The following is a 27,433-nucleotide window of genomic DNA, read 5'->3' on the forward strand; positions in this document are numbered from 1 at the left end:
TGCACAATTTAGCTTGGGAATTCATCGCCGTAGGATTTGGTAAAGACAGTTAATGTAGCTGGGTTCAAATAAAAGTTTGGACAAGTTCTTGGATGAAAAGTCCATAAAATGTTATTAATCAGTTAGATTCAAGGAAAGCCACTGCTTATCCCTGGGCATAAGCAGCACAGAATCAATCTACTATTTAGGATCCTGTCAAGTACTTGTGACCGGGGTTGGCCACTGTTGGAAAATGGAAACTGGGCTTGATGGACCATTGGTCTGATCCAGTATGGCCATTGGTCTGATCCAGTATGGCCATTCTGGATCAGACCAATGCCTAAACTCCTCGCCTTGCAGAAGTGCAGCTGCTCCTGCTCCCTCTGCTCCTCACTGCCTGTGTACTCCTATTCCTTTCCTACCCTCTGCTCCTCACCAAGCATGAACTCTCTCTATCCTGTCATCTCAATTCGTCACCTTGAACATATCTCCTTATTCCTGGACTCCCATCTCCCTCTACAGGTAGGAGGAAGCAGAAATCCACAAGGTGTGGGCGGGCAGCTGGCTTGGTTAATTACCTAGCCTGATGCATGTGGCCACCAGAGCTCCTCCTCCACAGTTGCAGCTCCCAACACTCAGACTGAGTCACATCTGGTGCTCAGAGCAAGGCTCTCTCCATCTCACTCAGCCTGGGGATAAGACAGAGGCTGGGAATATTCAAAGAGGGAGGCTCATGAGAGGGAAGGGGAGGAGGAGGAGCTGCTGTGTGCATTATGTGAGCTGCACAAGGCAAGGCCCAGGTATCTGTATATTGCCAATTAATTCTCACACTCAGGGGCTCGTGTTGTAGCTAGGAACTGGAGAAGAATGCCTGATTACCCTTGCACTTAGAAAGTAGCTCCTGCTGTCTCTTGTTCTTCGCCTTGGTGTTTGTGCCGTTTGGAGAGTAATCAAAAGCCAACCAAGCAAATACATCGAATTGTTGAGGCGAAGTGCTGAGAGCAGAGCCCAGGTGCTGGCCTGGATCTGAGCATCAAGCAGTGGTACCTTTCCCATGGCACCAGGAGACCATGGCACACTGGTTAGGAAACACTGACGTAGATACATATCATGGTGCTCCTGCCATCACATGGTAGAAAAGAACCTAATTCTCCTGGCTAAACAACATATAAACGGTTGCAGAGTAGCCCCCGAGTTACTTTCTCAAATGTATCTGATGCTGCTTTGGCTAGCGCGGTAATCTTCATGAAAAACAAAAAGTATTAACAAAAAGTACCGGGTCGGGCCACCACCTTCCATTTTGTTCCTAATGGGGGAAAAGGAAGCGAGTTCAAACACCACTGGCTGTGACCTTTGACCGCTAGGTTATGCGCCAGTGCATTTTCGGTGAAATAACAGACAAAGGCCGACTGTGAATAAACACACTTTTATTCTGCACCATCAAAGCTTTCACATTTTGCCTTCCAGACTATAATAACGTCGTCCCGTAACGCCTCTTGGAAGGATGCACTTTAGGTCAATTATGCCGGCCGGGTCCCAAGGTACCTGGTTCCTGCTCTGAATCACTGCTGGCTCTGACAGGGATCCTGCAAGTAGAAAAAGGTGGTTATTCTGCCAATTCATGCACAAGTACAGAGCGATAAGGAGCATGAATTCCAGCCTCAGCTATCCTCTGCTAACCCTGTACATGTAATAATAATAATTAATAAATAAATAAATATATACACTGTATTTCTTGATCGATATGTCTATAACCAGAAAGTAACAGATTATTAGACCCTCTGATTTATTAATTTCCATTAAACAAGAAAACATTTGGTTTTACAATAGTTTAGAAATTTGTTCAGAATTTTTATTACCCCCCCCCCCCCCAAAAGTAATATTTCAGTGAAACGGCATGCAGTGTGATGAAGGATTTAATGATTGCATTGACTGCAAATGCTGAAAAGCACAAAATTAATTCTGCCAGGCGAGAAAGAGAATTACATCTCAGAGTATGAGGTGGAAAAGCTGGGGGACCACTGTTCCCTTGTGTGTTTCAGGTCAGGCGTGTTATACCCGTTGTGCTCTATCGCCTCGGTCACATTGGGAGCACAGCTGGGGGCTACGTTCCCCTCCCTCCCCTTTGTGCCAGGCTAGAAAGCGATTGCTGTTCCCAGGGCCAGGGTTCCTCCATCATTAACATACCTCCGGAGCTCTCGCTTGACAGAGTGGCAATCCAGCCTCACTTTCACCACTCAAGAGCAAGGCTGAAGGCCTCTGGTTTTCCAAATTGATTTTTATTTTAGATAAAATTGGGGTTTTATTGTTTTTATTTAGCTATATATTTTTTTCTGCGTATAGTGTTATGGTATCGGTTTGTGGATATTGATGTTTGTTTGTTTGTTTATTACAATTTTTTGATCGCTTTGTGCATGAGCTCTAAGCGATTTATATAATAGCATACACAATAATTACAAGTAACAAAATAACAGAAAACATAAAAAAAGACCATCTAAAATCATGAATAAACATTCTTAACCAGCCTAAAATAAGACAAAATACCTGCCAAATCAATAAGGCTTATAGGGCTGATGACTTGAGCCTAATTACTCCCTGCAGCTATGTACATGAATGGAACTTGATTGCACCGTAGTCGCTATTAAATATATTCGGGCACCTCTTAATTAAATAAAAGCGAGAACTGCACTAAAAAAGTGCTAAGCTGGCTCGGTGACTTGGTGGCAAGTACTGTGCAATGCCATGCGGAGGAGGACCTGGGTTTTGTCCCCGAGGCGGTTCTTCCACTCCCTGGGTCAAGAAGGGCTGGGGATGAGGCTGAAGCAACATTCTCAGCCCCCTGGGAGGAGGGCAACCCAGTCATCACACAACGGCGACCCCTAGTGGCCAGCTTTTAAGCGCATGACTGCAGGGCTCCAGAAGAGGAAAATAAGGTGGGAGAGGGGTATATAAATTGGGGGAAAATCCGGGTGTGCTTGCAAATGAAGGCTCCTGGTGACGGATCCCAACCCTGGTTCTGATTGGGCCGGAAGCCCAAAGGAAGTGGAGGAAACTGCTGAGTTTAAAAAAAAAAAAAGGTCCAGACTGCGATGGAGAATATCCTGAAGTGGCTATCAGGTTCATTAAATCGTTGTCCAATTAATCTGACTTGCCTTATTTAGGGCACAACACACTGAAGAGCATTGAGCATTGTCTTAAGGACACAAAAAGAAGCTGACATTTTAATTTTGTGAACTCTTTGCTGCAGATGCTGAGAGAATTTCTGCACAGGAAGGTGGAATCTGGCAAAATTCACCCATTCCTGTGTTCCGCTGATTTCATTATTCTTTTTAAAGGTTGGGGGGGGGGGAACAAATGCCGCATTAAAGGCTGGAGGTCGCCACATTTAGTCGTTTCTTCAAAGGTCGTCCCATTGATTTCCACAGCTGCCTGCGTTTCATTCATTTTTCCACCAAGGCAAAAGGCCTACTTTTCACTGCTTTTGCTTCCGCTGTGCATTTTTTTTTTCACCCCCAGATCTCTACCTTGCATCGACGTGGAAAAGGCCTAGCAGAAGGCAAGGTGAAGGTGAGCAGGGTGCACCGGGCATCGTGAAGACGGCACCGTTTCAAAGCCCCCGGGGATCTAACTTTTGTGTGTGTTCTGTGCTCTTGCACCTTAAAACTACCAACAAATCAGTAATCTGAACAAATGAGCGATGAACTAGAGCACTACGTACCCGGTAACCTATGTATAACCATAATAATTACACAACCCCTTGGGTTTCTACACCTAAAACTGGAAGTTACGTACGTAAGTAGCATGAATGCTTGTAGGCACCAATGTGTAAATCTCTCCGAAAAATCTCCTGTGGAAACTTCAGTGGAAGAAAGTTTGCACATGAGCGGTGAACGCGCGTACATTAAGGAAATGGTACGCATGCATCCTTCTCTACCTGCTAATTGAGTCAAGGAAATGAAGTCGCACTTGTCTTTGGCTTGCGATTTTTGGGTGAGGGGTTCGGGTTAGGCGGAGAAGGGGCTTGGTGGAGTTGGTGATTAGAAGTTTTGTACACAAGTAAAGTATTTCCCTGAGGGGAGGACATGCCTAGACGATCTGCTTTAGGTTACGTCGCGTGAATGACTGCAGCGCTTTATATTTGGGGCTGCTGCATAGGCTGGTTAGGAAACCGCAAGTGATACAGGACTCAGCGGCTAGAGTAACGTTGGGGAAAATCTAGACGGGGCTCAGCAGGTCCATGATCACTGAAAGTATGTTGGCTGCCAATTAAATTACGCTGCAAATGTAAGTGCTCGAAGGCGACATTTAAAAGCCCAGCACGTGCGTCAATTAGGGGATGCACGAAGAAGTTGGCTTACGTGGGCCAACCGTATCTTAAAAAGTGCCCAGATATGAGCGTAGACGCCGTGGTGCGCACATCTTAGGAATTTCCAAAAAAGGGGGGAGGGCGTGGGCGTTTTGAGGCCTGGCCAAGAGATTTTACTTCTGCTATGGATGACGTGTAACTCTTAAAATAAAAGGATGGAGCCAATTCTGAGGGGATTTAAAGGGTCTGGGGTAACTGGGGGCAATGTAGGTTGGAGGACCCGGCTGTTAACTGGGCGAACAGGTGGACAAACTGCTAAACCGGGAATGGCGAGGGGGAGTGCGCCCCTTTTAAAATCCCCCAACTTACGCGCACCGGTTTGGAAAGTTACCCTCCCTGTGTTGGGCTTTGGCACATAAATTTTTGAGAGGGGTAGGACCAGCACAACTCGATATCTGTTTAAGTTGCCAACTCCCATTACCTAAGTTCAGTTTCCCCAGCTCAAGCTTGTAAACATGTCAGGTTGCGAATCCAGGTTTTTTGCAGCCGTGATTCTACAATGGTGGCATGCGCGACCATGAGGTATGTGGAAGGAGTGTGGTTTGGTTACATTTCGGAAGAAGTTGAAAACCTGGCTGATGTTATCAGGGGAATACGGTTATTGATGATCTGGAGGGGCAGGTATGATATTCAGCAAATGGTGGGCAGTGTTGGAAAGGGCAGTATGTGAATTGTTTGTGCCTTTTGTTTTATTTTTGTGTTTTATGTATTGTGTTTTATTTTTTATTTTAAATGTATATTGCTTTGGGAGATGAAAACATTTTAACTGAGAAGCGACTTGTAAATTATTTTAAATAAACAAAAATTATTTAGTGGTGAATTTTAAAAGCATTGCTTGCGTTAAAAGGCCCATGTATGCATGAGCAACGTGTATTTTAAAAGCCGCAAATTATAGGGGTCATTTTCAAAAGGATTTACACCTGTAAATGTAACTTCTATTGTAGCAATCTTAAAAAGCCCACTTACATGAGTAAAGTGCATTTACATGTGAAAACCCATTTATAAGCAGGTAATTGCTTTTACATATTGCTACCTATGTGCATAATATGCGTGTGCGTGAGTAAATAAAAACATGTGTAGTTGGGGTGTGTCAGGGCATTCCAGGGTGGGACCACAAATTATGTGCCTAAATCTGAATTTTAAATCTGGTGGCCCTGACTCGCAGTGGATTGTTAGCCACACGTTTACTTCTGCTCTTGAGTTATTAGTCTGCAGAAATCTCTGTTAAGGCCTAAAATCACTGGGTGAGGGGTCTGGGTGAACTAGGGGCGAGCAGGCTGAAGAAGCAGAGGGGTCTGGATGACCTCGAGACAGACTGGGCAAACCAGTGGACTGATTGGTGAAACTGGAAATGTCCTTCACACAAGGCAGGTTTTAAAATCTGCTTAGCTGCATGCGTTAAAGCAAAGTCTTAAGGAAGATGACATGGGTACATTGGCTTGAGTAACCATTTAAAATCAGGAGCAGTAGGTGTATTTTTAATTACACACGTGCAACTGCGTGCACGACTCACAATTCTTGCGTACGTGTGCTCGCACGTCCATATGTGCAGGTATGGGTGCCCACATGCTCATTTTAAAGTTACCATCTCACAGCGTAAATTGTAGGCGCTATAAGGTGAATTTTAAAGGCTAGGCACGTGCCAAAATCATGAGATGTGTGCACATGTAGGACATGTGCGCGTCCACCTGATTTTAAAAGACACCTACGTGTACACACGTCCCGATGCGCGGATGTGGGCGGGGCACGGCTGTTCCACGGCGGAGCTAAGAGATGCACGCTCAAGCAGCTACGCGCCTGGGCATGCCAGCCCGCAGGTCCGGCGTGGAGTAACTTTACTTCTGCTGTGGAGGAGGTGTAAGTCTCAAAACTATTTCCAGGCATCTCTGAAGTGCAAGCTAATGAACCAGTGGAGTTTGGAGGACTGGGCGAACTGGTGGACAAACTGATCAAGGCACGGACGCGCGCCTGTTATAACGTTCCCTCACTTGCGCGGCTCACTGCCGACTTTTATGAGGCTGGCCATGCACACTTCTAAAATTAGGAGCACACATACACGCACTGAGGCTATTTTATAACATCTACGCGTATGGGCACACAGGACATAAAACTGCCGCGTATCTGGTAGCGCACCAACTCACATGCATATATGGTATGTGCACCCATGCGATCATCTGAAAGTTATCTGCATAGTTTGATAAAACAGGTATATAAATTATGTGCTGACCTATGTAAAAAGAATAAGCAAACTTTTTGAACCTATGTGCCTAAGTTTGGGAGAGGTGCAGAGCGATGCAGTATTTTCGGCACTTTGCAGCTCCCACCACGTGGTTAGCTCTTGACGCACCGAGATATGCGTGTATGCAGCTGCTTACGTCCACTACTGAAAATTACCTCCCTGTGTCAAGAGGCAGTGCTGTCTGAAATTCTTGGTGGGTTTTTTTTTTCAGACCTAGAAGGGATTGGTTTGGTCTTGACAGCTTGTGTACACCGTCCTCTTCTTTCACTCCGAGAAAAGGGTATCAGAGCCTGCAAAAGAATTCAGCTTTATCCAGAACCAGTGGGGCTACTAGAATTCTCCACCAGAAATATGGGAGCGCACGTTCCCCGAGGAAGCTGAATATCTGGCTACGATGCAGGGAGTCCGCTTTCTCATTTCAAAATAAACAATTTATTGAGGCAGCAAGGCACGTCAATCATGCGCTCTTCAGTCACACTCAGATTTCATCACCAGATACAACAATCCTGGAATTAATACAAATGGCCATCGTACAGGAAAGAAACTCTTTAGATACAGAAAAGTCCATAATGTATGGTTGTCATGGCCAGGAGAGAGAGGGAGGCCTAGTGGTTAGAACAGGAGATCTGAGTTCAAATTCAGCTTCTGCCACTGAGTTTCATTGTGACCTCAGAAAGCTACTTTATCCCCCATTGTCTCCAGTACCCACTCAGCAAGCTCAGTTGTTCAATCCTTCCCTAATGCAATGGCTAAACCCACCCAGGCTATGGAAGAGGGACCCGAGGGCAGGGGGCCAGTGGGCGTGAAATAGGCAGCTCAGTGCTGTCGGCCGCGGTTGCTTTACCTCGCCTTACAGCGCGGAGGGTCGGGTGCCCGCCGTTCCCAGTGCACAGATTTCGCCCTCGCAGTGGTTTCTTTTTCCAGCCTTTCCGCTGACCTGGCCGGATCTCTTGCACACGTGAGCGGTCAGCTCTGGGAGAAAGCAGCTCCGTTCGCGCCGGAGGGAGGGTCCAAAACCGACGTGCCCGCCCGCCTCCCCCTCCCTCCACTCCGCTGAGCCAGGGTGCTCTCTCCCATTAAACCTCTCTCTCTCCCAGCTGTTGAGTGCCGCGGCCCACAGTCTCCTTTCAGACCCGGCAGGGGTGCAGGCTGAAGTCCACCCGCCATCGTGCCTTGTCCGGTTCCTCCTCAGCAAAGATCCGCGATAGCCCAGGCTGCATGATTCGATGGGAGGCATCGCACCGAAGCGTAGAGTCATCGCGGCTGGCAGGGCGAAGCGGGCTATGAAACGCACAGGGAGTCGTTTCCTAGCTTGTGCGGGTTTAAGCCCAGCTTGTGCGGCAGGTCTGGGAACTATGATCTCCGACCTACTCTGTTCCAAGTCACAATTGTTTAAAAATCTATACCAATGTAAACATTTTAGTTGTCTGCAGATATTTTTCATCTGTCAATCATCGGCTTCCTGACTCTAAGGCCGATTTATTTATCATCATTTATTTTATATCAAGCATGCAACACTCGAAAGCTTTTTTTTTTTTTTAAAGAGCGATCTGATGAGAAGGCGAGAAGGCGCAGTCTTAACCTGCCACTGAAACGCGGGAAGGTGACCCATCAACATGTTGGATTAAAAACTGTTATGAACCAATAGCAATTCCGTAATTGAAATGCTGTCGGTGCTCATCGACCCCCTCTCCTTGCTCTGGCCACCTGTACAGATTTTGATACGGGCAGGATTTTACGCACCCGTTTATTTATTGGAAATACTTATAGCCCGCCTATCGTGGGTTCTAAGCGGGCGACAGAACGCCGTTCGCACGTTTTGCTTGCGTTGGTTGACTTGGAAGAGGGGAATCAAAGAGCAAATGGCCGGACCTCCTCCCGGCACCATGGACAGCGCCGTGCTTGGCTGCTGTTTGCCGGCGACTGTCTACGTTTGAACCCAAACCCAACTCTGGCTTGTAACTTTAGCTGAGAATTAGGGCAATTGTAGTTCTACAAAATGTAATACCGTTAAAAAAAAAGTCATTTTTAAATATTTTGAGTGGGAGCGGCTCCTGACTCTCTTCTCTATAAAGTTTGCAAACTGAATGAAAATGGCCTTCCATGGCTTTTCTTCCACAATATGCTTTCCTGTATTTTTTTTTTTTTTTTTGCAGGATTTTCCAAAGATTTCTCAAAAAGTTACAGAATTCTCTAAAATTCACTGTTCCTGCATTACGATGGCTACATAATTTTGGGTCATAACATATGTGCTAGCCTTAAAAGACAATCTAATTTATGGAGGAACATAGTACAGAATTGCTAACTGGTGTGAAAATATAACCTATATAACGCTGGCAAATACAGTAAGCCCTTTCACAGTGTGCTGTGAAGATGACAGATGTTGGTTGCATGCTTGTCCAGGGGACAGTGCATAATCCCTTGTGTTTCCCAGAATGCAATCCCCTGGCTTAAATTTAAATTCTTCATCTTAGAGCAAAATGATACAGGGGATGGAATGATTCCCCTATGAGGAAAGGCTAAAGAGGTTAGGACTTTTCAGCTTGGAGAAGAGACGGCTGAGGAGAGATATGATAGAGGTTTATAAAATAATGAGTAGAGTGGAACAAGTAAACATGAATTGTTTGTTTACTCTTTCAAAAAGTACAAAGACTAGGGGACACACAATAAAGTTACTGGGTAAATCATTTAAAACCAATAAGAGAAAATACTTTTTTACCCAGCACATAATTAAGCTCTGGAATTCGTTGCCAGAGGATGTGATGAAAGCTGTTAGTGTAGCTGCATTTTAAAAAGGTTTGGACAAGTTCCTGGAGGAAAAGTCCATAAACCATTATTAAGGTGGAGTTGCAGAAATCCAGTGCTTGCCCCTGGGATAAGCAGCTTGGAATCTATCTACCCCTTAGGATCCTTCCAGATACTTGTGATCTGGATTGGCCACTGCTGGAAATAGGATACTGGGCTTGATGGATGCAGTATGGCAAATCTTATTGTTGTGTCTGTGAACCTTTGGGCTGAGGCGAGATTGGCTTTACCTGCAGGGAGGAGCCCTGCAGGTTCTCACCATCAACAGGTGAACCAGAAACTGGACAAGACCTTCCCCTACATTTGCTGGTATGGAGATTACTCCCCTTAACCAATAAGCCTTGTTGCATTTAATGCAGCTGCAATATGGCCCCCTGCTTAGATGACTAGAGGACGGAAATGAAGAATAGAGTGCAGGGGGGTAACTTGATGGTGCTGCAGTTATTATCCTTAACAGATGCGCCCGGTTTAGAGAGCGGGGGGGGGGGGGGGGCCCAAGGTCCCAAGGTCCCAACATCTACAGTCTGGGATACTGATTCACAAACATAAGGGGAAAAGCCCAGGACTGCTTTTATGGCCAAATGAAATGAAGAAAGTATACGTGGGGGTAACTTGCTGGTGAGGCAGTTACTACCCTTAGCAAAAAGTGGAGGGATTACAACCTTTAACCAATAAACCTTGATGCTTTAAATGCAACTGAAACATTGCTCACTGCTTCAACGGCAGGGGGAAAAGGGGAATTGGATTCAGACAATAACCAAGAGGACCCCGACTTCTACGGTCTAGGATACTGATACGCAGACATAAGGGAGAAAGAACAGGACTGCTTCTACGGCCAAGTCCATAAGCAACGCACGTCTAGCAGCACTGATTATTCAAGAAAGCTCATCACCCAGTAAAAAAAATGTTACTAGCTGCAATTTTTATGGGTATCGTAAGGTTTGGGGATAATTGCACAGAGCGACAGTTACTATCCTTAAGAGAAACATGGGAGTAACCTACACAGAGTGGCATTTACTACCTTAAGCTTTCTGGGCAGACTGGATGGAGCATTTCCGCCATCATTTCTGTTTCTGTGTTTCTAGGATCCTTGGGGACTTTTTTTTTTTTTTTACTGATGTCCCTTTAAATGCCGGGCAGTGGAGCGCGCGTGTGCACCTAAGGCGAGGCACGGCGTGTTATTGTCAGCAGTGCCCTGGCGGCATCCTGCCGCATCAGAACGTGGCGTCCTGCCACGTAGTTCGCTGGTGGCATTTCACCACGTTGTGAGGCAGTGGGGCCGGCCAGCCCCGAGGAGGTAAGTGTGACACTTTGTGGGGGTAGCCCGCGGACCACCGAAGGCAACACTCGTGTTCTTATGAGCAAAGGGCCTTACTTTTAACAGGCCTTGCAGTTCTGCCCCCTGACCACTGTCTCTTCTTCAGATCCTGTAGTGGGTCCTAGATACGGAAACGCTCTGGCCTGAATGTCTAACATGTATGAGTACATTCAAGGTAGCATGATTTAAAGCCTTGAAGTAGTATTACTGCTCACAAGTGTCAAAGCTATGTCAACTCACTTGTGCTTCTCTGTGTACATAGGAACATGTGACTAATTCATCTGCTATCTTTAACAACACTTAACAGAAGCAGCCTGATTACGCATGTTCTACGGCAGTGCTTCCCAAACCTGTCCTGGATGACCCCCGGTCAGTCAGTTTTCAGGATATCTGCATTGAGTATGCAGGAGGGAGATCTGCATGCACTGCCTTCACTGCATGCACACATTTATCCCATTCACATTCACAGCGGATATCCTGAAAACCTGTTCTGGGGGTACTCCAGTGCAGGCTTGGAAATCACTGTTTCCAGAGAACTGGTTGCTTTCTAATTATTTCTGGGCCAAATGCACAAAGCTCCCAGAGTAACAATGCAACCTGTTCTGAAATGAATCTGTGCTATATGCACAGATTCAATGCTTGTGACTGTCAGGTGTGGTAAATTAAAAGGAGACTGATGGTGATACTGAATGGCATTCATGTTTACCATGCTAGCAGAATGGAGGAAAGAATGGAAAAGTGGCCTACAGTAAACCAGTTTTGCCCTAAAAAAATATCTACTCGCTTAGGATGCTTTTCCACAAATAATTCATTTTGTTATTTTAGAACGTAAGGGGATTATGAGAGCCTGCTCGTTTGAAAATTCTGTTTCTGCACCCAGAAGTGTTGAGAATCCCAGTAAGTAACTTTCTTGTTATTCAATGAGATGGGTGACCCACCCCTGATATCTGCAGTGTTTTAGCAGCTTAGATATCAAATATTTTACGTATTTTTCTGTGCATGGGCCAGCAGTCACTAAAGGTTGTTGTAATACAGATGTGGTATGGCGTTGACTTGCTTTGCACTTGACTGGATGCAGAAGCAAATGAACAGAGAACAGAGAAGATGTCCCTGGAACAAGAAAACATTTGCTAATTATTTCTCATCAAGCCTGAAGCAAACAGAAAACGTAATCTCCACAAATTCATCCTTCAGTCAGGGAAAATAAGAAAAGAAATATTGAATCAGTTAAGAGCATGACAGAAAGTGTAGAGGAACATTAATTCCTTTTGCGTTCAATGTGGTTGCCATGTGCACCTACATGGGAGCTGAGCTGTAATGAATAATTGATATACGGGGCCAATAATTAATGATGAATTAAATTACAATTTCTGTGGCATGGCCTGTATATTCACATATATTAATGAGACTGCCAAGCTTATTAATTATAATAATCTTAATCATAAAAGTAATAATAAGCAGTTATTCTTATTCAACTAAATTAGGTCCATCTAGTACAGTGGCAATGCACTACCCCGAGGGAGATCAGGGTCTGATTGCGCTCCTCCACCCATCTGAGGCTGGACAAAGCTACTGAGAGAGGGTTCCCAGCTGCCCCGGCGGGGGGGGGGGGGGGGGGGCGGACGTCTCAGCCATTGTGCAACAGTGACACCTACAATAGGGTCAGGGTGTGAGCATCCATCCCAGCGCCTGGGTGGAGCCGTGGTCTGTGGTCACTGGAATGGTCGGGTTAAGATGGAAGAAGGGGGCAGCAGGGGGCTGCAGGAGTGCAGGAAAATTCCCAGGCTCATTCCACACGGCTCCAGTTGCTTCCCAGTACGCAGGAAGTCCAAAGGAGCTGGAAGAAATGACAGATCCCCCCCCCTCCCAAAAAATGTAATTATTTGTTTGTTTATTGAGTTTAGAGCTTTTCATTGGTACTTCTGGACGAGTGAGGCCTGACATTGTACCATGACTGTTGCAGAGAGCTGGGAAACCTCAGACCCTTCGGTTTCGTCATTACTACTTCTATGGCGTGACCTCGGGTACGTTACTTTTGTTCTCTTCTTGCTCTCCTCGATCGTTTTTCTATCATTAAGATCTTTGGAAGCAGGACCTTGAAGAGTCCCATCTACTGTTGGACATTATAACACCGTTTATGCCCATGGGGGCTTTGTAAATACTTAGCGGTCTGGCCAGGCTTTGCGCCAGACTCGATTGTTGCTCATGGGGGGGTCGGCAAGGAGAGTGAGCCAGGAGGGCAGCCTCAGCCATCACGGAATGGCGAGCACCTCCTGACTGCATTCAAGCTGCAACATGTCCGGGGGTTTCTGGAGATGCCTCGGTCTGCGGAGCCCAGGCTGAGATACGGAAGGAGGGTGATGGGGCCCCTGATATGAGGGGGGGGGGGAGTGAGGGGGAATTATCAGTGGGGTAGCGGGGTGGAAAAATATAGAGGAAAGGCTGAGAAAATAAAATAGGAAAGAGAAGAAAAAAAACGCAGAAGTCACAAGGGAGAGAAAATGTGGAACAAAGGAAAGGGAATAAATAAGGGGAAATGACAACATGAAAATAAATCGAGACAAAACAATTCACAAAACAGGAAAGAAATTAAGGTGGGATCATGAAAGAAATAAAGGAAGAAAATAAGGAGAATAGAAGATCAAGAAATACAAAAGTTGGAAAATATTTTCTTGAAAAGTATTATTACAGGGGAAATTGGCCGAAGAGCAGTACAGGGGTTCGTAGGCAGTTGTAAGAGTGCTTCTAATTTCCATCTTTATCATACTATTTCCCTCAGGAAATGTGGTGAGCTGGGATTTCTTCCTTAGAGCAATGGTGAAGAGCTCAAGCAACCGTATTCGCTCTGGAGAGAACTGGAGTATCCAGAGGTCAAGATACGGCCCTTCGAGGGTCCTTTGAAAGGTACGGCAGCTTCTGAAGGTTCTCTTCGAGCAATGGGGATGTTTGAATGTCACAAGAAAACTGATGCTGTGGTTCAAGAAATTGCAAATTTTTACGAACCCTTGCATGTATGTATGCCTTTATTTATTTATTTATGCAGGGTTAATAACCTATATCTGTTTAAATGATTACTTCTAGGGGTGTGCAGGAAAAAAAAGCTTTTGATTTGGTTATTCAATTTGTTTCATTTTTTGGGGGGTTGGGGGGGATTTGCTTAATTTTGTTTTTCTTTCCTTTTTGTTTTTGTTTCGGTACACGTTAAATGGGTTTAGTACACGTTCAAATGAAAAACAAACTGAAACGAAATTTTTTAGATGGCACGAAACGAAATTTTTTTAAGTGGCATGAAACGAAACAAATGTTGGTGATACTTTCCTGTTGTTTCAGAACAAAAGCGCATCCCTAATTTCTTGCAAATCTCAAGATGAGATTTGTGTGTAAAGGTAACTTGCAAGTTATTTTTGATAAGGAGGAGGTTATCACCCCGATCTTTTTGAGAAGTTGGCTTCTAGGCTCCCATCTAGTCCAATAATTTCAATATTAGTCCTTAAGCTGAGAGGCATGGATTACTGTTCTCTCCAGAATCCAGCACTGAGGAGCTCTTAAGTCAACCAGAAGGTGTTCATACTGAATGGTGACGGGACCTTCCCCTCCCCCCCTGGGGCTCTGAAATCCATTTCCACAGTATTCCCAGTCACAGGTGGCTCAACAAGCAGAACAGTTGGGAATTATACCAAGACTGGATTCCAAGATACATAGGGCCTATAAACCACTATTTAAATATAAGCAATAAAATGTTATCAGCTCAGAAAACAAGGTATATTAACTGACTCCTAGACTAGGTGATGAAGGACATTTTCTGTTACATTATAGACTGTGTATAGGTTGTAGAATTAAAGTTTTGGCATAGCCGATGAAACAAATTTGCACTACAGATTTGGAAAGGCTGAAGTGGAAGAACAAAATCCATGATGAAAAACTACTTGACTGCTGTGCAATCCTTTTTACAGCCAACTTGGGTTTTTAGACATTTCAGTGCAATTCAGCTTACTTAAAGCAACACATGCAAAGCCCACTTTTTCGAGGTTACTTCTGTAGGGGGGACACCCAATAATTTCTGCCCTTTTGTGAGCCTGGTGGGCATACGGAAGACTCTGAGTAGGGGAGACCCCGGGAGTTATCAATGTGCCTGAATCTAGGAAATGTTAAATGTTTGTGTTATGGTTGCCGGCTGCGGCGGTCTGCAACCGGAGCCGGGCACTTACCCGCGCTGTCGGGGCGCTGCAGGGGCACCTGCAGGAGCAGGCAGCGGTCCCTGATGCTCTCCTCACAGCCGTTGCTGCCGCTGAGTCCTGGCCGTGTTGTTGGCCTGCCTGCGCGCTGACTCCTCCCCTGCCGGCTCTCCTATGGTTGCGCACGCGGCTGCTGCATAGAATTAAAGGGGCCACGACAGGAAATGGTCATGCCCCTCCCTGGGACTCCTCCTTGATTTTCTGTATTTAAGACAAGGTCTGCTCCTCAGACCTTGCCTTGGTATCTTGGCTCCTGGTCAGGTGTTGTTCCTGAGCTCCAAGTTCCTGTTCCTGTCTTGCTCCTGGTCTCCGCTGTTGGTTTTCTTTGGTCTTGTTCCTGTCCTTCCGATCCCAGCACCTGCTTCTCCTCACGTTGGACTGATTCTTCTGGCTTGGACCCCTGGACCAGCTTCTGACCATTCTTCGGGCTTTGACCCCTGGACCGGCTTCAGACCATTCTCCTGGCTTTGACCCCTGGACCGGCTTCCGATCACTCTTCGGCCTCGACTCCTGGACTGACTTATGCCCTGCTGGAGGCGCCAGCTGTCTAGATTCCACCACCTGTAGGAGGCACCTGTGTCCAGACCTATCTTCAGTCTTCAGGGATTCACCTAAGTCCAAGCGGCCCGGGTCCCTACGGGCTCCTCCTGGGGGGACCGCGGGCTTCCAGTAGCGAAATACCTGTTCAACTTCTTCTTTATCCGGCCTTGCCTTCCGACGGTAGGGACCTAAAAGGATTTATTCTCTCTTAGGTATCGCCAACTCTACCTCGGACTAAGGGTCCACCTCCAGATCCGTAACAGTTTGTGCATGCAATATTACTAGTTGATCACTAGATGGCATTTTGGGTATGTAAGCATTTATTTCCCTGATATACTGGGTTAATAGGGGAAATGGGTATGTTGCCTTAAAGGTTTTGGTTTCTCTCATTGCCTGCTGAAAGAGAAGCTGGTAGTGATGTAGCCATGGGAGGGCCTGGGCAGGCCCACCCAACCAGGGCTGTCTGGCACCGGAGCAGCAATGCCATCGCAGAATCCCATCCCTACAACGGCGAAGAAAAGGACCAGAGCTGCAATGCTATTGCAGGATCCCATGCCTGCGACGATGAAGAAGGCTGGAACTACAATGCTGTCACAGGAACTCATCCCTGCGATAGCGAAGAGGAATACAGGAGCAGCAAGGCTGTCGCGGGATCCCATCCACACGACAGTGGAAGTAGGAGTTTGGCATGCCTAATGAAAAGGCTTCATATTTGTGTGGGTGAGAATAGGAGCTTGAATGTGTGATGTGGGTGAGAATGGGAGCCTGGGTGTGTGTGTGTGTGGAGGGTGAGAATGGAAGCCTGGGTGTGTGTGTTTGGGGTGAACATAAGAGCCTGGGTGTGTGTGTGGATTAGAATGGAAGCCTGGGTGTGTGTCTATGTGGATGAGAATGGGAGCCTGTATGTGTGTGTGTCTGTATTAGAATGGGAGTCTGGGTGTGTGTATGTGGATTAGAATGGGAGCCTGGGGGTAAGAAAAGGAACCTGGACATATGTGTATGTAAGTGAGACTGGGAACCTGAGTGTGCATCTGTGTGTGTGAGAATGCGAGCTGGGGAGTGAAAGTTAGAGCTTGTGTTTGTGGTAGAGCATGTGAGAGTTTGTGTTTATGTGTATGGCAGAGCATGTTAGAGTGAGAGTTTGTGTGTGTGTGAATGATAGAGCATATTGGAATGAGAGCTTGTGTGTGTGTGTGTGTGTGTGTGTGTGTAAGTGGGTTTATGGAAGAGCATGTGAGAGTGAGAGCTTGTGTGTGTGTATGGTAGAGCATATTAGAGTAAGAGCTTGTGTATGTGTGCAGTGAAAGTGAGAGTTAGAGATTGTATTTGTGCTAGAGCATGTGAGTGAGAGTTTGTGTGTATGAAAGAACATGTTAGAGTGAGAGTTTGTATTGTGTGTATGGTAGAACATGTGAGAGTGAGAGCTTGTGTGTGTGTGTGTGAGTGTGTAGAGAGAGAATGTGAGAATGAGAGCTTGTGGGTGTGTATGGGGGAGAATATATGAGAGTGAGAGCTTGTGTTTGTGATAGAACATGTGAGAGTGAGAGTTTGTGTGTGTGTATGGTATAGCATTTTAGAATGAGAGTTTGTGTGTGTGTGTGTGTGTGTGTGTATGGTAAAGCATGTGAGAGTGAGAGCTTGTGTGTGTGTGTGTATATATATATGGTAGAACATATTAGAGTGAGAGCCTGTGTGTGTGTATCTGTGTGTGGTAGAGTATGTGAGAGTGAGAGCTTGTGTGTGTGTGTGTGTGTGTATGTACGATAGACCATGTGAGAGTGAGAGCTTGTGTGTGTGTGTGTATGGTATAGCATTTTAGAGTGAGAGCTTGTGTGTGTGTGTGTGTGTGTGTGTGTATGATAGAGCATATTAGAGAGCTTGTGTGTGTGTGTGTGTGTGTGTGTGTATATAGGTGGGTGTATGGAAGAGCATGTGAGAGTGAGAGCTTGTGTGTGTGTGTGTAGAGAGAATGTGAGAATGAGAGCTTATGGGTGTGTATGGGGGAGAATATATGAGAGTGAGAGCTTGTGTTTGTGATAGAACATGTGAGAGTGAGAGTTTGTGTGTGTGTGTATGGTATAGCATTTTAGAGTGAGAGTTTGTGTGTATGGTAAAGCATGTGAGAGTGAGAGCTTGTATGTGTGTGTGTGTGTATATATATATGGTAGAACATATTAGAGTGAGAGCTTGTGTGTATGTATCTGTGTATGGTAGAGTATGTGAGAGTGAGAGCTTGTGTGTGTGTGTGTATGTACGATAGACCATGTGAGAGTGAGAGCTTGTGTGTGTGTGTGTGTGTGTGTGTGTGTATGGTAAAGCATGTGAGAGTGAGAGCTTGTGTGTGTGTGTGTGTGTTTACATAATGTGAGAGTAAGAGCTAGGGGGGAGAGCATATGAGAGTGAGAGCTTGTGTATGTGAGGGAGTCTGAGAGAAAGCATGAGCCTGTGTGTGTGTGTGTGTGTGCGAGGGAGGAAGGGAAGAAGACAGTAGGAGAAGAAACAGAATGAGAAGAGAGACCCTGAAAAAGAATCAGGAAATGATCAATAAGGGAAAAGTGGGAAAAAAGAGACTGGGACCAACTGATTAGAAAAATACAAAGATCAGGCAATAAAGGTAGAAAGAAATATTTTGAGATTTTAGTAATTGGAATATGCTATGTTTGGGAATGTGCATTTCTTATATTTTTGTATTTTGCTCTTCAGTATTCCACTGTTCAGAGTCTGGTTTCTCAGGCTTTCTATTTCATTTTTTGTCTGTATGTTTCTGTTTCTAATTTGTAGTCTCTTATTTCTATATTAGGTAAGGGTCAGTTTCTGTTTTACCTGTGAATGACTGAAGTGCAGTATTTCTGCTAGCATGTAGTTTCTTTGTTCTGTTACTCCAGTAGGTGATGTATTGATGTTCTAGGGCTGGTGTAGTATTTGCATTGCTGCTATTTCATAAGGTTTCTGTTATTTGAATCCTGAGAGTCAGTGCTGTGACTATAGGGTATGGCAAGGTTCTAGATGTCTCTTTTTTTGCAGGAGTTTGTGTTACTTTACAAAACATTTAGCAGTGGAGGGATATTTTTTGCTGAGGTGACACCAGAATTTGAATTTTTTTTTTTCATGTTGGTTGTAATGTGAATTGTCCTAGCTCTGCTTTGCAACTATTCTGATGATTAATGCTATTTTATTGTAGTTACGATTTATTTATTTATTTATCTAGGTGTTTTATATCCCATTGTTCCAAAAGAAGATCACAACGGTTTACAGTATTAGCATTCATATTCATGGTCAACGGACATATGCTTTGGGCTAATGTTCCCTCTTCTAATTCAGCATCACAGAGAATACATATTCTGGTTCATAATTATACATCTTCAATAATATCAAAGTAGTTCTTATCTAATTTAGTTCATATTAATTCATTCTAGGACTACACAACAGTAAAAAAGATTCTAATCATACTAGGAAAACCTTTATCTCATTATCTATTGATAGTTCGACTAGCGTTATCTCTTGTCCTGTCAAAGGAAGTCTCAGTATTATGGTTGTTAATGTTTACGTTAAATTGTAAGCCTTTCTAGAAAGCCATGTATGATGATTTCTGCCTTTCTGCAAAGAGGATTCATGAAAGAATACATTGATTTTTGTTTTATTACATGATTGGATCTGTTTGTTTTCTTTGCTTTTTACATGATATATAATTGTGCATTTATAAACTGCAATAAATATAAAATAAATTAATCAGAATAATAAGGATTTTTTTAATGCTGGCAAGTGCTTGAAATAATTGAGGTAAAATATTTTAAAGTTTCATGATGGCTGTTGGAAACTGCTTAGAAAGCCATTGCAGGGCACAGTATATGGCATTATTTATCAGTAAGAATACAACTAGTAGGTCTCAGACCTGCATGCCTACAGCCCACCCATATTAACCTTGTGCCCACCCAAAAAATCAGTTCTGGCTAGGCCACTGGAAGCGGGCAGTATAAAGGGGGAATGTTTTGGCTGGGTTTTACCCTTTCCCCTGCCCTTGCCCAAATGGGATGGGGATTAGGGACCTCCAGCTACGTAACTGACTGGAGTCCTTAGGCCCAGGGTCCCTCTAATGGGCATGGGACCCTGTAGCAGCTTTTCCCCCTTAAGGGGAGAGGTCCGAGGCTAAGAAGAAGCAGAAGGAGCCAGTTTCCTAAATGGGGTTTGGACTGGAGACGCACGAGATGGCAGCTGTGGAGTTGCATGGAATGGGCGAGTTCCCGAAACTGGGAGTTGCCCCAGGGGGGGTCCTTTGATGTGTGGAGGTCGGGAGAACCAGCCCAGGGAGAAAGGAGTGATTTCCTCCTCTCCCTGAGGAGCTTACCGGGGTGGCGAAATGGAGAGGCCAGAGGCCTGAATGTGTACTGGTGTTTTTCCTCCTCCTGAGGAACTGCCCACGAGAGGTTCAGAATAGGCGCGCGAGGGGGGGTGATTTCATGTGAAGGGGGTGACTCAAGATGTCCAGGGAAGCCTGCAATAAGAGGATGGAGATTCGGAAAGCGGTGAGAAGCTCCTAGACCATGGGAGGTGTGAGTAATGCTATGGGAAGTGCGATCAAGTACTTGATGCCTATTGGATGACAGTTTTGGGATGGGCATGCTTGAACAAACCGGGCTGAGGGAGAGAGAATACAGTGGAGAGAGTAACAAGTCAACCAGTCTGGTCAGCGGTAGTTGCCACATGGAGCTCCACGATTCTCTGACTTGTCCCATGATGATTTTGTAAGACTTTCTCATCCATGTACAACTGGATTTCCAGGAAAAGAAATGAAGTTGTTGGTTTGGAATTTGATGTAATGGGTCATCTCCATTGTTAAGGTAGCCTGTCCCTCTGGATGGAGTCAGAGGTCATGGAGGGCAGGAGGGGATTTCCTCCCTGTCTTTACAGCACTAGTAAAACAGAGTTGTGTTAAATCATGCTGTCATCATCAAGGTCCATGTCACCATCTGCATGACCATTTTGAAGAGCCCACAAAATAAATTTGGAGGGGACGACCGATGCATAAGAGGGAAGCCCCTCCCGATCCATAAGACACTGGTCGAGAGTTATTCGAGTTCTATTTTATATGAATATTATTTTTAATGTTTTATTTTACTCTTTGCTGATTCTTTTAGTAATGAACGTAGCTATCTTTTAGTCTTATTTATTTTATTATGATGGTTTATATAATTTTATTCTAATTATTATATTTTTATGTTTTTTATTTTTTAGTTATTATGAACACCGTAGTGATAGAAACTCGTTTCTGTACAATGGTATAGAAAAACTGTACAAACAAATAAATAAAATAAATAAAATAAGCCCCATCGTTTTTTTGAACCTGGTTGGGGCGGAGGGGGTTACACTTTTAAATCTTAAACCCTGGCTCTTCCAGATCTTAGCCTTCTGGATTTGAACTAGGGTAGTGCAGAGGGATGCCATACGTTGCATTCAGGATTCGTATTCGTCGGGGGGCAGATACGTTGCATTCGGGAAGGGGGGCCCCCCGATACATACATGCGTTAATTCTTATTCGTTTCCTGGCTAAAATTGAATTAAGTACAACCCCCCACCCTCCTGACCCCCCCAAGACTTACCAAAACTCCCTGGTTGTCCAGCGGGTGGTCCGGGAGCTATCTCCTGCACTCACACCCTCGACTGCCGGTATTCAAATGGCGCCGATAGCCTTTGACCTTCTATGTCACAGGGGCTACCGGTGCCATTGGTCAGCCCCGGGGCCGGCCATCCATTGTTCCTACCATGTGACAGCCCCATGTGACAGGGGCTGACCAATGGCACTGGTATCCCCTGTGACATAGTAGGTCAAAGGCTATCGGCGCCATTTTGAATACCGGCAGCCGAGGGTGTGAGTGCAGGAGATGGCTCCCGGACCCCCCCGCTGGACCACCAGGGAGTTTTTGTAAGTCTTGGGGGGGGGGGGTCAGGAGGGTGGGGGTTTTGTTTAAATTGGCTCCTTTAGACGGCCGAACAATTTAGCGAAGATTTGTTGTATTCATGGGGAACCGCGATACGTTTCGCTTCTCCACGAATACGCTTCTCCAACGAATATGGCCCTATACGTTGCGGATTACAAATACGTAGGAAACGAATGCACACCCCTAATTTGAACCCTCTTGCTTCTTTTGTCCGTGTGTCTTGACTAGTCTGTAAGCTTCCCAGGGAAGAGCCAGTCTCTTAGGCGTGTCTGTCCAGTGCTCTAGCATGGTGAGGTGTAGTAGCAGCAGCAGCTAAGGGATGCTCAGATGATGAATAAATACGTTGTCCGGCGTGCTGGAGGTTTGTATGATTTGCTGGATGCTGCCAGATAAGTAACATGGCCCTCATGAATGGAAGGGAGGGACGGGGTACATTTTTCTGTGGCATGATGGGAAGGAGATGTGTGTTTAGCTGTTCCCACCCCTTGTGCAAGGGGGGTGAGGGAAGGGTTAGTTTCTATTTTATAGATCTTATTGTGTGTGTTTATAGATATATGTACTGTATATTTACCATATGTTATTGTATATCTGATGTACTTTGATTGCTATTGCTGATATGTTGCAAGCTGCCCTGAGTCCTTATTGGATGGGGGCACATAAATCGAAAACGTAATGTAATCTTTCCACACCTATTGTGTGGTTGATGGCATGTTTCTTAACCTCCTTACCTTGGAACGAGCTCTTTTAAAACCTTCTTCTCTTCACCTTGTAATGCTAATTAAGGGAGTCATTTTGTAGCAGCCCGCCTACGTTTCAAATCAAATACAGAAATATTCCTATCAATTTTCAAAGCGAAAGTACGTGCATTAATTCCACCAAAATTGCCCGCACGCGATTACGCCTGCTGATTTGTACGCAGATATTTGGGGGGGGGGGGGGGGTGGGAGAAATTGCCCCACGTTGCTCTGAAAAAATGCAAATGTATATGTGTAAATGCAAACCCCCATCCCTGCCCCGCGCCCGGGTGCTCCTCTGCGCGCTGCTGCGTACAGGCCACGCGCGTGCAAGTTTACCCACGCATCAAGCGGGCACATTTCTATACACGGACACTTCTGCTCCTTAATATGCCCCGCACGGCGCTTCGGAAAGAAGAACATTTATCTGCCAGGTGCTAATTAAAAGCTATGGGCCATGGCTGCTATCATTCCCTAAATACTGACGTGGATTAGGTTAGCGCCGTGAGAGACGGGTTCCCGGGTGGTCACGATTACGCCAGGTCCCCATCCCTACGATAAAATTCCTCAGTGACTACAGCAAAAGAGGAGGCTGAAAATGCAGGCTTGTGGGGATCAAGAGGTTAACTGCGTAAGACACTCAACCCTGAAAGGTGAGCTTGTGAGACAGTGGCCGAGACCAGGTGAGCCTTACGACTCCCGCAGCAGTGCGCCCATTGCCCGAGAGCCATGCCTTCCTCCTCCTCGCCCATCTGGCCCATATCATAAAGCTTATCCGAAAATAAAATAAAACCCCAGCTCGCTGGGCCAGATGTTCTTAGGACTTCCCAAACACACCACACACACACACACACACAGAGCCAAAGTGGGAGAAACCAGGCATTACATCCGGCTCCTATGTCGGCTTTTAAAACTAGAAGCATTTTACCAGCAATGCAACGCATGCAGTATTCATCCTGAACGAGAAAACAAGCTTGGCTCATAAATTAAAATCACCCTTTTGGTTCGGTTCAGTTTGCAAGTAACCATGCAAAATATTTTCCCCGGCTGCTGAATTAGCACACAGCTGGTTCATAGGCTTCAGAGTGACGAGGCACAGAAAGAAAATGGTCACTGAATGGGATTTTTAAATTGGGATCGTTCCTTTTAAACTTCACAAACCTTAGGGCCTGATTCATTAAACTTTTATCCCTTTGAACAAAGAATAGAAGGAGAGCCTTCATGAACCAGACCCTATAATACATTGTGGAAATCTCTTTTAATATGGCCATTATTCTATGATGGATTTATATATTTTCACTCTGTTTTCTGCCTGATTATATAGCTCAAGCACAACCACTGAGTTTCAATTTTTCGTTTTTTTATATCTTGTAGCTGACATAGGAGCTCCTGATCGGAATGGCAATATAAAATCACCTAATGGCACCCGCTGTGAATGCAGAGGGCCGTGTGCTACTTTTAAAAACGTTCTGTCCTGAATAAGTGTTGTGTCCAAGGTACCTACTGGAAAATAAAAAGTATTTCTATCACAGGCCAATGGTCACCTGTAATACCCAAAGCCTTCCCCATTCAGGATCAGAATAAAGGATGGGGCAAACTCAGGGCAAGAAAGTGCTAGGGGGCTGCTTTGCCCGGTTTTAATCTAGGGCACCGGTCACATAATAGGGATGTGCAGAGGCAACGCTTTTGTTTCAGTTCGTTGGTTTGTTTCATAGGTCACCTCCCTTTGTTTGCTTTGTTATAAACAAACAAAAAAAAAAATTCATTTATTCATTCCATTCGTTTTTCGTTTTCCATTGAAGTCATCAAAATGGCCCCAGCTGCACTGGTGCAAGGCGCCGAAGGGACTTCCCTTCCGTGTCATCCAGAGGTGGATGGCGCCATCTCTTCATACGCCAGGGGCCAGGCGGAAGCAACGGGGCATGGCTTCTGCTCATTTCACCGATGGCTCCTGGAAGGGGGGGAAGACGGAGCCTCGGTGGGAGCTCTTCAGCTCCAGCCCACTCCAGGCAGTTCTCAGGGCTAAGGTCCTGATGCTGGGCCCAGTCTACCTTGGGGTCCAGGCCTCGGCGTCAGGCCCAGGTTAACCTGTTTTGGTTTATTTTTTTTAAGCAATACATATGAAAATACTTGAAAAATTGGGTTATTTTCCTCAGAGGCTCTTTCCACTTCATTCCACTTGGAACAAACCTAAAATTACCTCACTTGTTGCCCCTTTTGCATTCGTTAATGCTTGAATTTCTTGCAACTTCTGCAAGAGAAAATATGCCCTAGAAGAACCTGCATGAGTACAATCTTGTACTGAAAATGCTTGATCCTTAAATTTAACTCTTATGGACAGAATTCTATGGTACCCATTTTTCAAGCTTTTGTTTGCATGGTTTTTTCGGTGGGTTTCTTCTTTTACGAAGTTTGAATAGGGCAACGGACTAAAGCTGTTCTTTTTTAGAAATCGTACAAGTACCTGAGTTACAGATGCTCTGCACTTTTTTTTTTTTTTTTGCTGGGGGCCCTAGTGAGCTAGCGGCCAGAGCAATAGGCCACAAATCAGGGTGCAAATCCCACTCCTCTCACCAATGTTCCTTGTGATCTTAGGCACATCACTTTATCTCCTATTGCCTCAGGTACCTACTTAAGAGTGAATGTTCAAAGCAGTTCCGCATGTAAAAATAGCGTATATACATATAAGTAGCAAGTATATGTGTCTGTGCTATTTTAGAAACCTTAAGATTATGAGCGTAACTTTAAGACATGTCCGAATGCACCTACATATGCAGCTATACGTGTGCATGGGCGCGTGCAAATGCACGTACATGTAAATGCAAATACATGTAAATCCACGCAACAACAGGTTCATGTATCAAAAATAATGTGGCATGTATTTTAAACATAGCCACTTTGGTTTTGATTTCTCCGGCTAAGTGGTGACAAATATCCAGTTAAGTAGTGCTGTGGTGACTTGTCCAGCTAAGTAAGATAGCCGGATAAGTAAAAGAAAAGTGCTACATAGGTGGATAAGTAAGAAAGATGGATAACTAGCATTTGAAGATTTATCTGGCTATCTTACTTATCCGGCTATGTAGTGCCACTTAACCCGATAGGTCAAAAATTAGCCAACTAAGTGGCAGTCATCCGTCATGTGTGTGTGTTTGTGCTTCTAATTTCAATCATTTACCTGAGGAAATTTAAATCGTGTGTTTTCCTTAGCACTCGGCTATTATGCACATAAATTATCAAATGTTATAACACGTGGGTGTAAATGAACTTACCAGTTAAACAACTAGTCTACCAGTTTTCCCAGTCTCTCTCTAAGTCATCAAGACTCCCCTGGGTCTTCAGCTTGCACTCCCCCCCAGTTTACCCAGACCCCTCACCCAATCAGTATTTTTTGCCTATAAAGAAATAGATTGACTTTCCCCTGATAATTAGCTCTTGAGATGTGCATTTGTTCTTCCCAAATTAATTTCCATGAAATTGTCTAATTCAGCATGGTTCGGGGGCAACGAAAACCAAACAGAATTTTTCGGAAAAATTCGTAGTTCGTGTTAGCGCGAGCTAACTTTAAAATGTTAGAGCGCGCTAACTGTGATTAGCGCGCGCTAACATGAAAATAGGGGGCCCACGGAAAAAAAAAAACCCTGATCCGTGGGAAAAACGAAATTTCCCATGGGGGCCCAAAAATGAAGCCCGAACCGACCCCCCCCCCCCCAATGCACATCTCTATTATTTTCCATTTCATGCATACATTTTAATGGGGGGGCGGGAATAGGGGCATTAGAGGGTGATCCAGGGTTCAAAAGTGCATGCAGTAATAGCTTTTTTGTAAGCAATATGCATTGTATATATGACTGAACTTATTCCTACACTTTTACACCTGATAATTGACTCTCGCACGTGAAATTGGACTTGCATCTGCAATTTTTGGTCTGAGTGAATTGATGGGGATTCAGGATTCTTGGGATATATTTGTTTGGGATCCTGCCAGGTACCTGTGACTTGGATTGGCCACAGGACGCTGGGCTTGATGGACCCTCGGTCTGACCCAGCATGGCAATTTCTTATGTTCTCATGGGGAAATGCTAGAGGGTCTAAGTGAAATGGAGAGGGACTGGGTGAACTGGCAGAAGTATCAGCGAACTTGCGATTCCACAAATGTGCACAAGTTAAGTATTTTCAAACCAGTATACACATAATACTTTATGACAAACCCGCCTCTACATATAAATCAGGGTTATTACGCATACATGTTATATTTTTTTTAGGTACCTTAATTATACATGCATATGTTTATAAAATAGGTAGAGAAAATATGCATTTACTTGCACTGGAAATATACGTGCCTACTGAAACACACATGCAGACTGTCAGAGCTGAAATCCTCTGGATTTTATAAACTGCACAGTCTATAAAATTCTAGCATTCATCTCCATGCATTCACTTGCACATGCAAAATGCTGTATCGTGGATAGGTTTGAAAGTTAGGATCCCTGATTGTAAGCTCAATGGGACCTGGGTCTATTTGTACCAGAAAAGATGCAGTTAGCCACCTTGAGCTGAAATTGGAAAGGCAGTCTAGAAATACAAAATCCTATTATTACTTTCCCTTCCACTAGGAGCCAGATTGTCATTTGAAGTACAAGTACTATGCTTATAACACAATTAATAGTGCTTTCTTTAAAGCGATGAATGCATGCAGCTGAACGTGAAATGCAGAGATGGGGGAGGCCTGTGTTTTTATGGAAAATATAAAAAGACAGGCGCATATATTGGATACATGGTACCATGGTGCTAATTCAACCCTTTTAGCATTTAAAATAGAAATGAAAATATTTCAAAAGTTTGCCACATGTTTTTTTTTTTTCTTAGCAATCAAGTCTCGTGCCTTTTCTAATTTTGTATATTCATTTTTCTGACTTGTAGTCCTTGTTTTGAAAATGCAATTTCAAGGTAGCATGTTGGACAAAATTCTTATTTATTTTCAAAAGCAGGAAAAAAAAAGAGGTTTAGATCAAATTGGCTCCCTGTTTTGTTTCCTGTTTTTAATATGCTTTGATTTGTATTTTATCCTTGTTTCCTTTTTCTCATCAGTGCTACACACTTGGAAGAGCTATGGTTGTCACAACCTGTCCCTGTGAAACAATGATTTGTTTTCATTCTCTCAGCAAATCACCCAAAATGATAGAGTCTGCTCCCCCTAAACAGCTTTCCAGAGTCAGCTAAAGAGCCAATCCCCCTTCTCAGGCTGTCAAATTTCAGAAAAAAATATTCTGTTTGGTAGTTT

General features: G+C 44.7%; 1 protein-coding gene across 1 annotated transcript in view; it reads right to left on the reverse strand.

Moving 5' to 3' along the window:
* Positions 1-1,389: 1,389 nt before the first annotated feature.
* MAP6 (microtubule associated protein 6) overlaps positions 1,390-27,433 on the reverse strand; it is a 41,925-nt gene continuing 15,881 nt past the window's right edge. Inside the window, exon 3 of the mRNA XM_029602147.1 lies at positions 1,390-1,565. Within this exon, the coding sequence (XP_029458007.1) occupies positions 1,496-1,565 (70 nt within the window). The 3' untranslated portion in view covers positions 1,390-1,495. The remainder of the gene's footprint in view (positions 1,566-27,433) is intronic.

The sequence above is a fragment of the Rhinatrema bivittatum genome, chromosome 5 (genome assembly GCF_901001135.1).
Source record: "Rhinatrema bivittatum chromosome 5, aRhiBiv1.1, whole genome shotgun sequence".
NCBI classification, from domain to species: Eukaryota; Metazoa; Chordata; class Amphibia; order Gymnophiona; family Rhinatrematidae; genus Rhinatrema; species Rhinatrema bivittatum.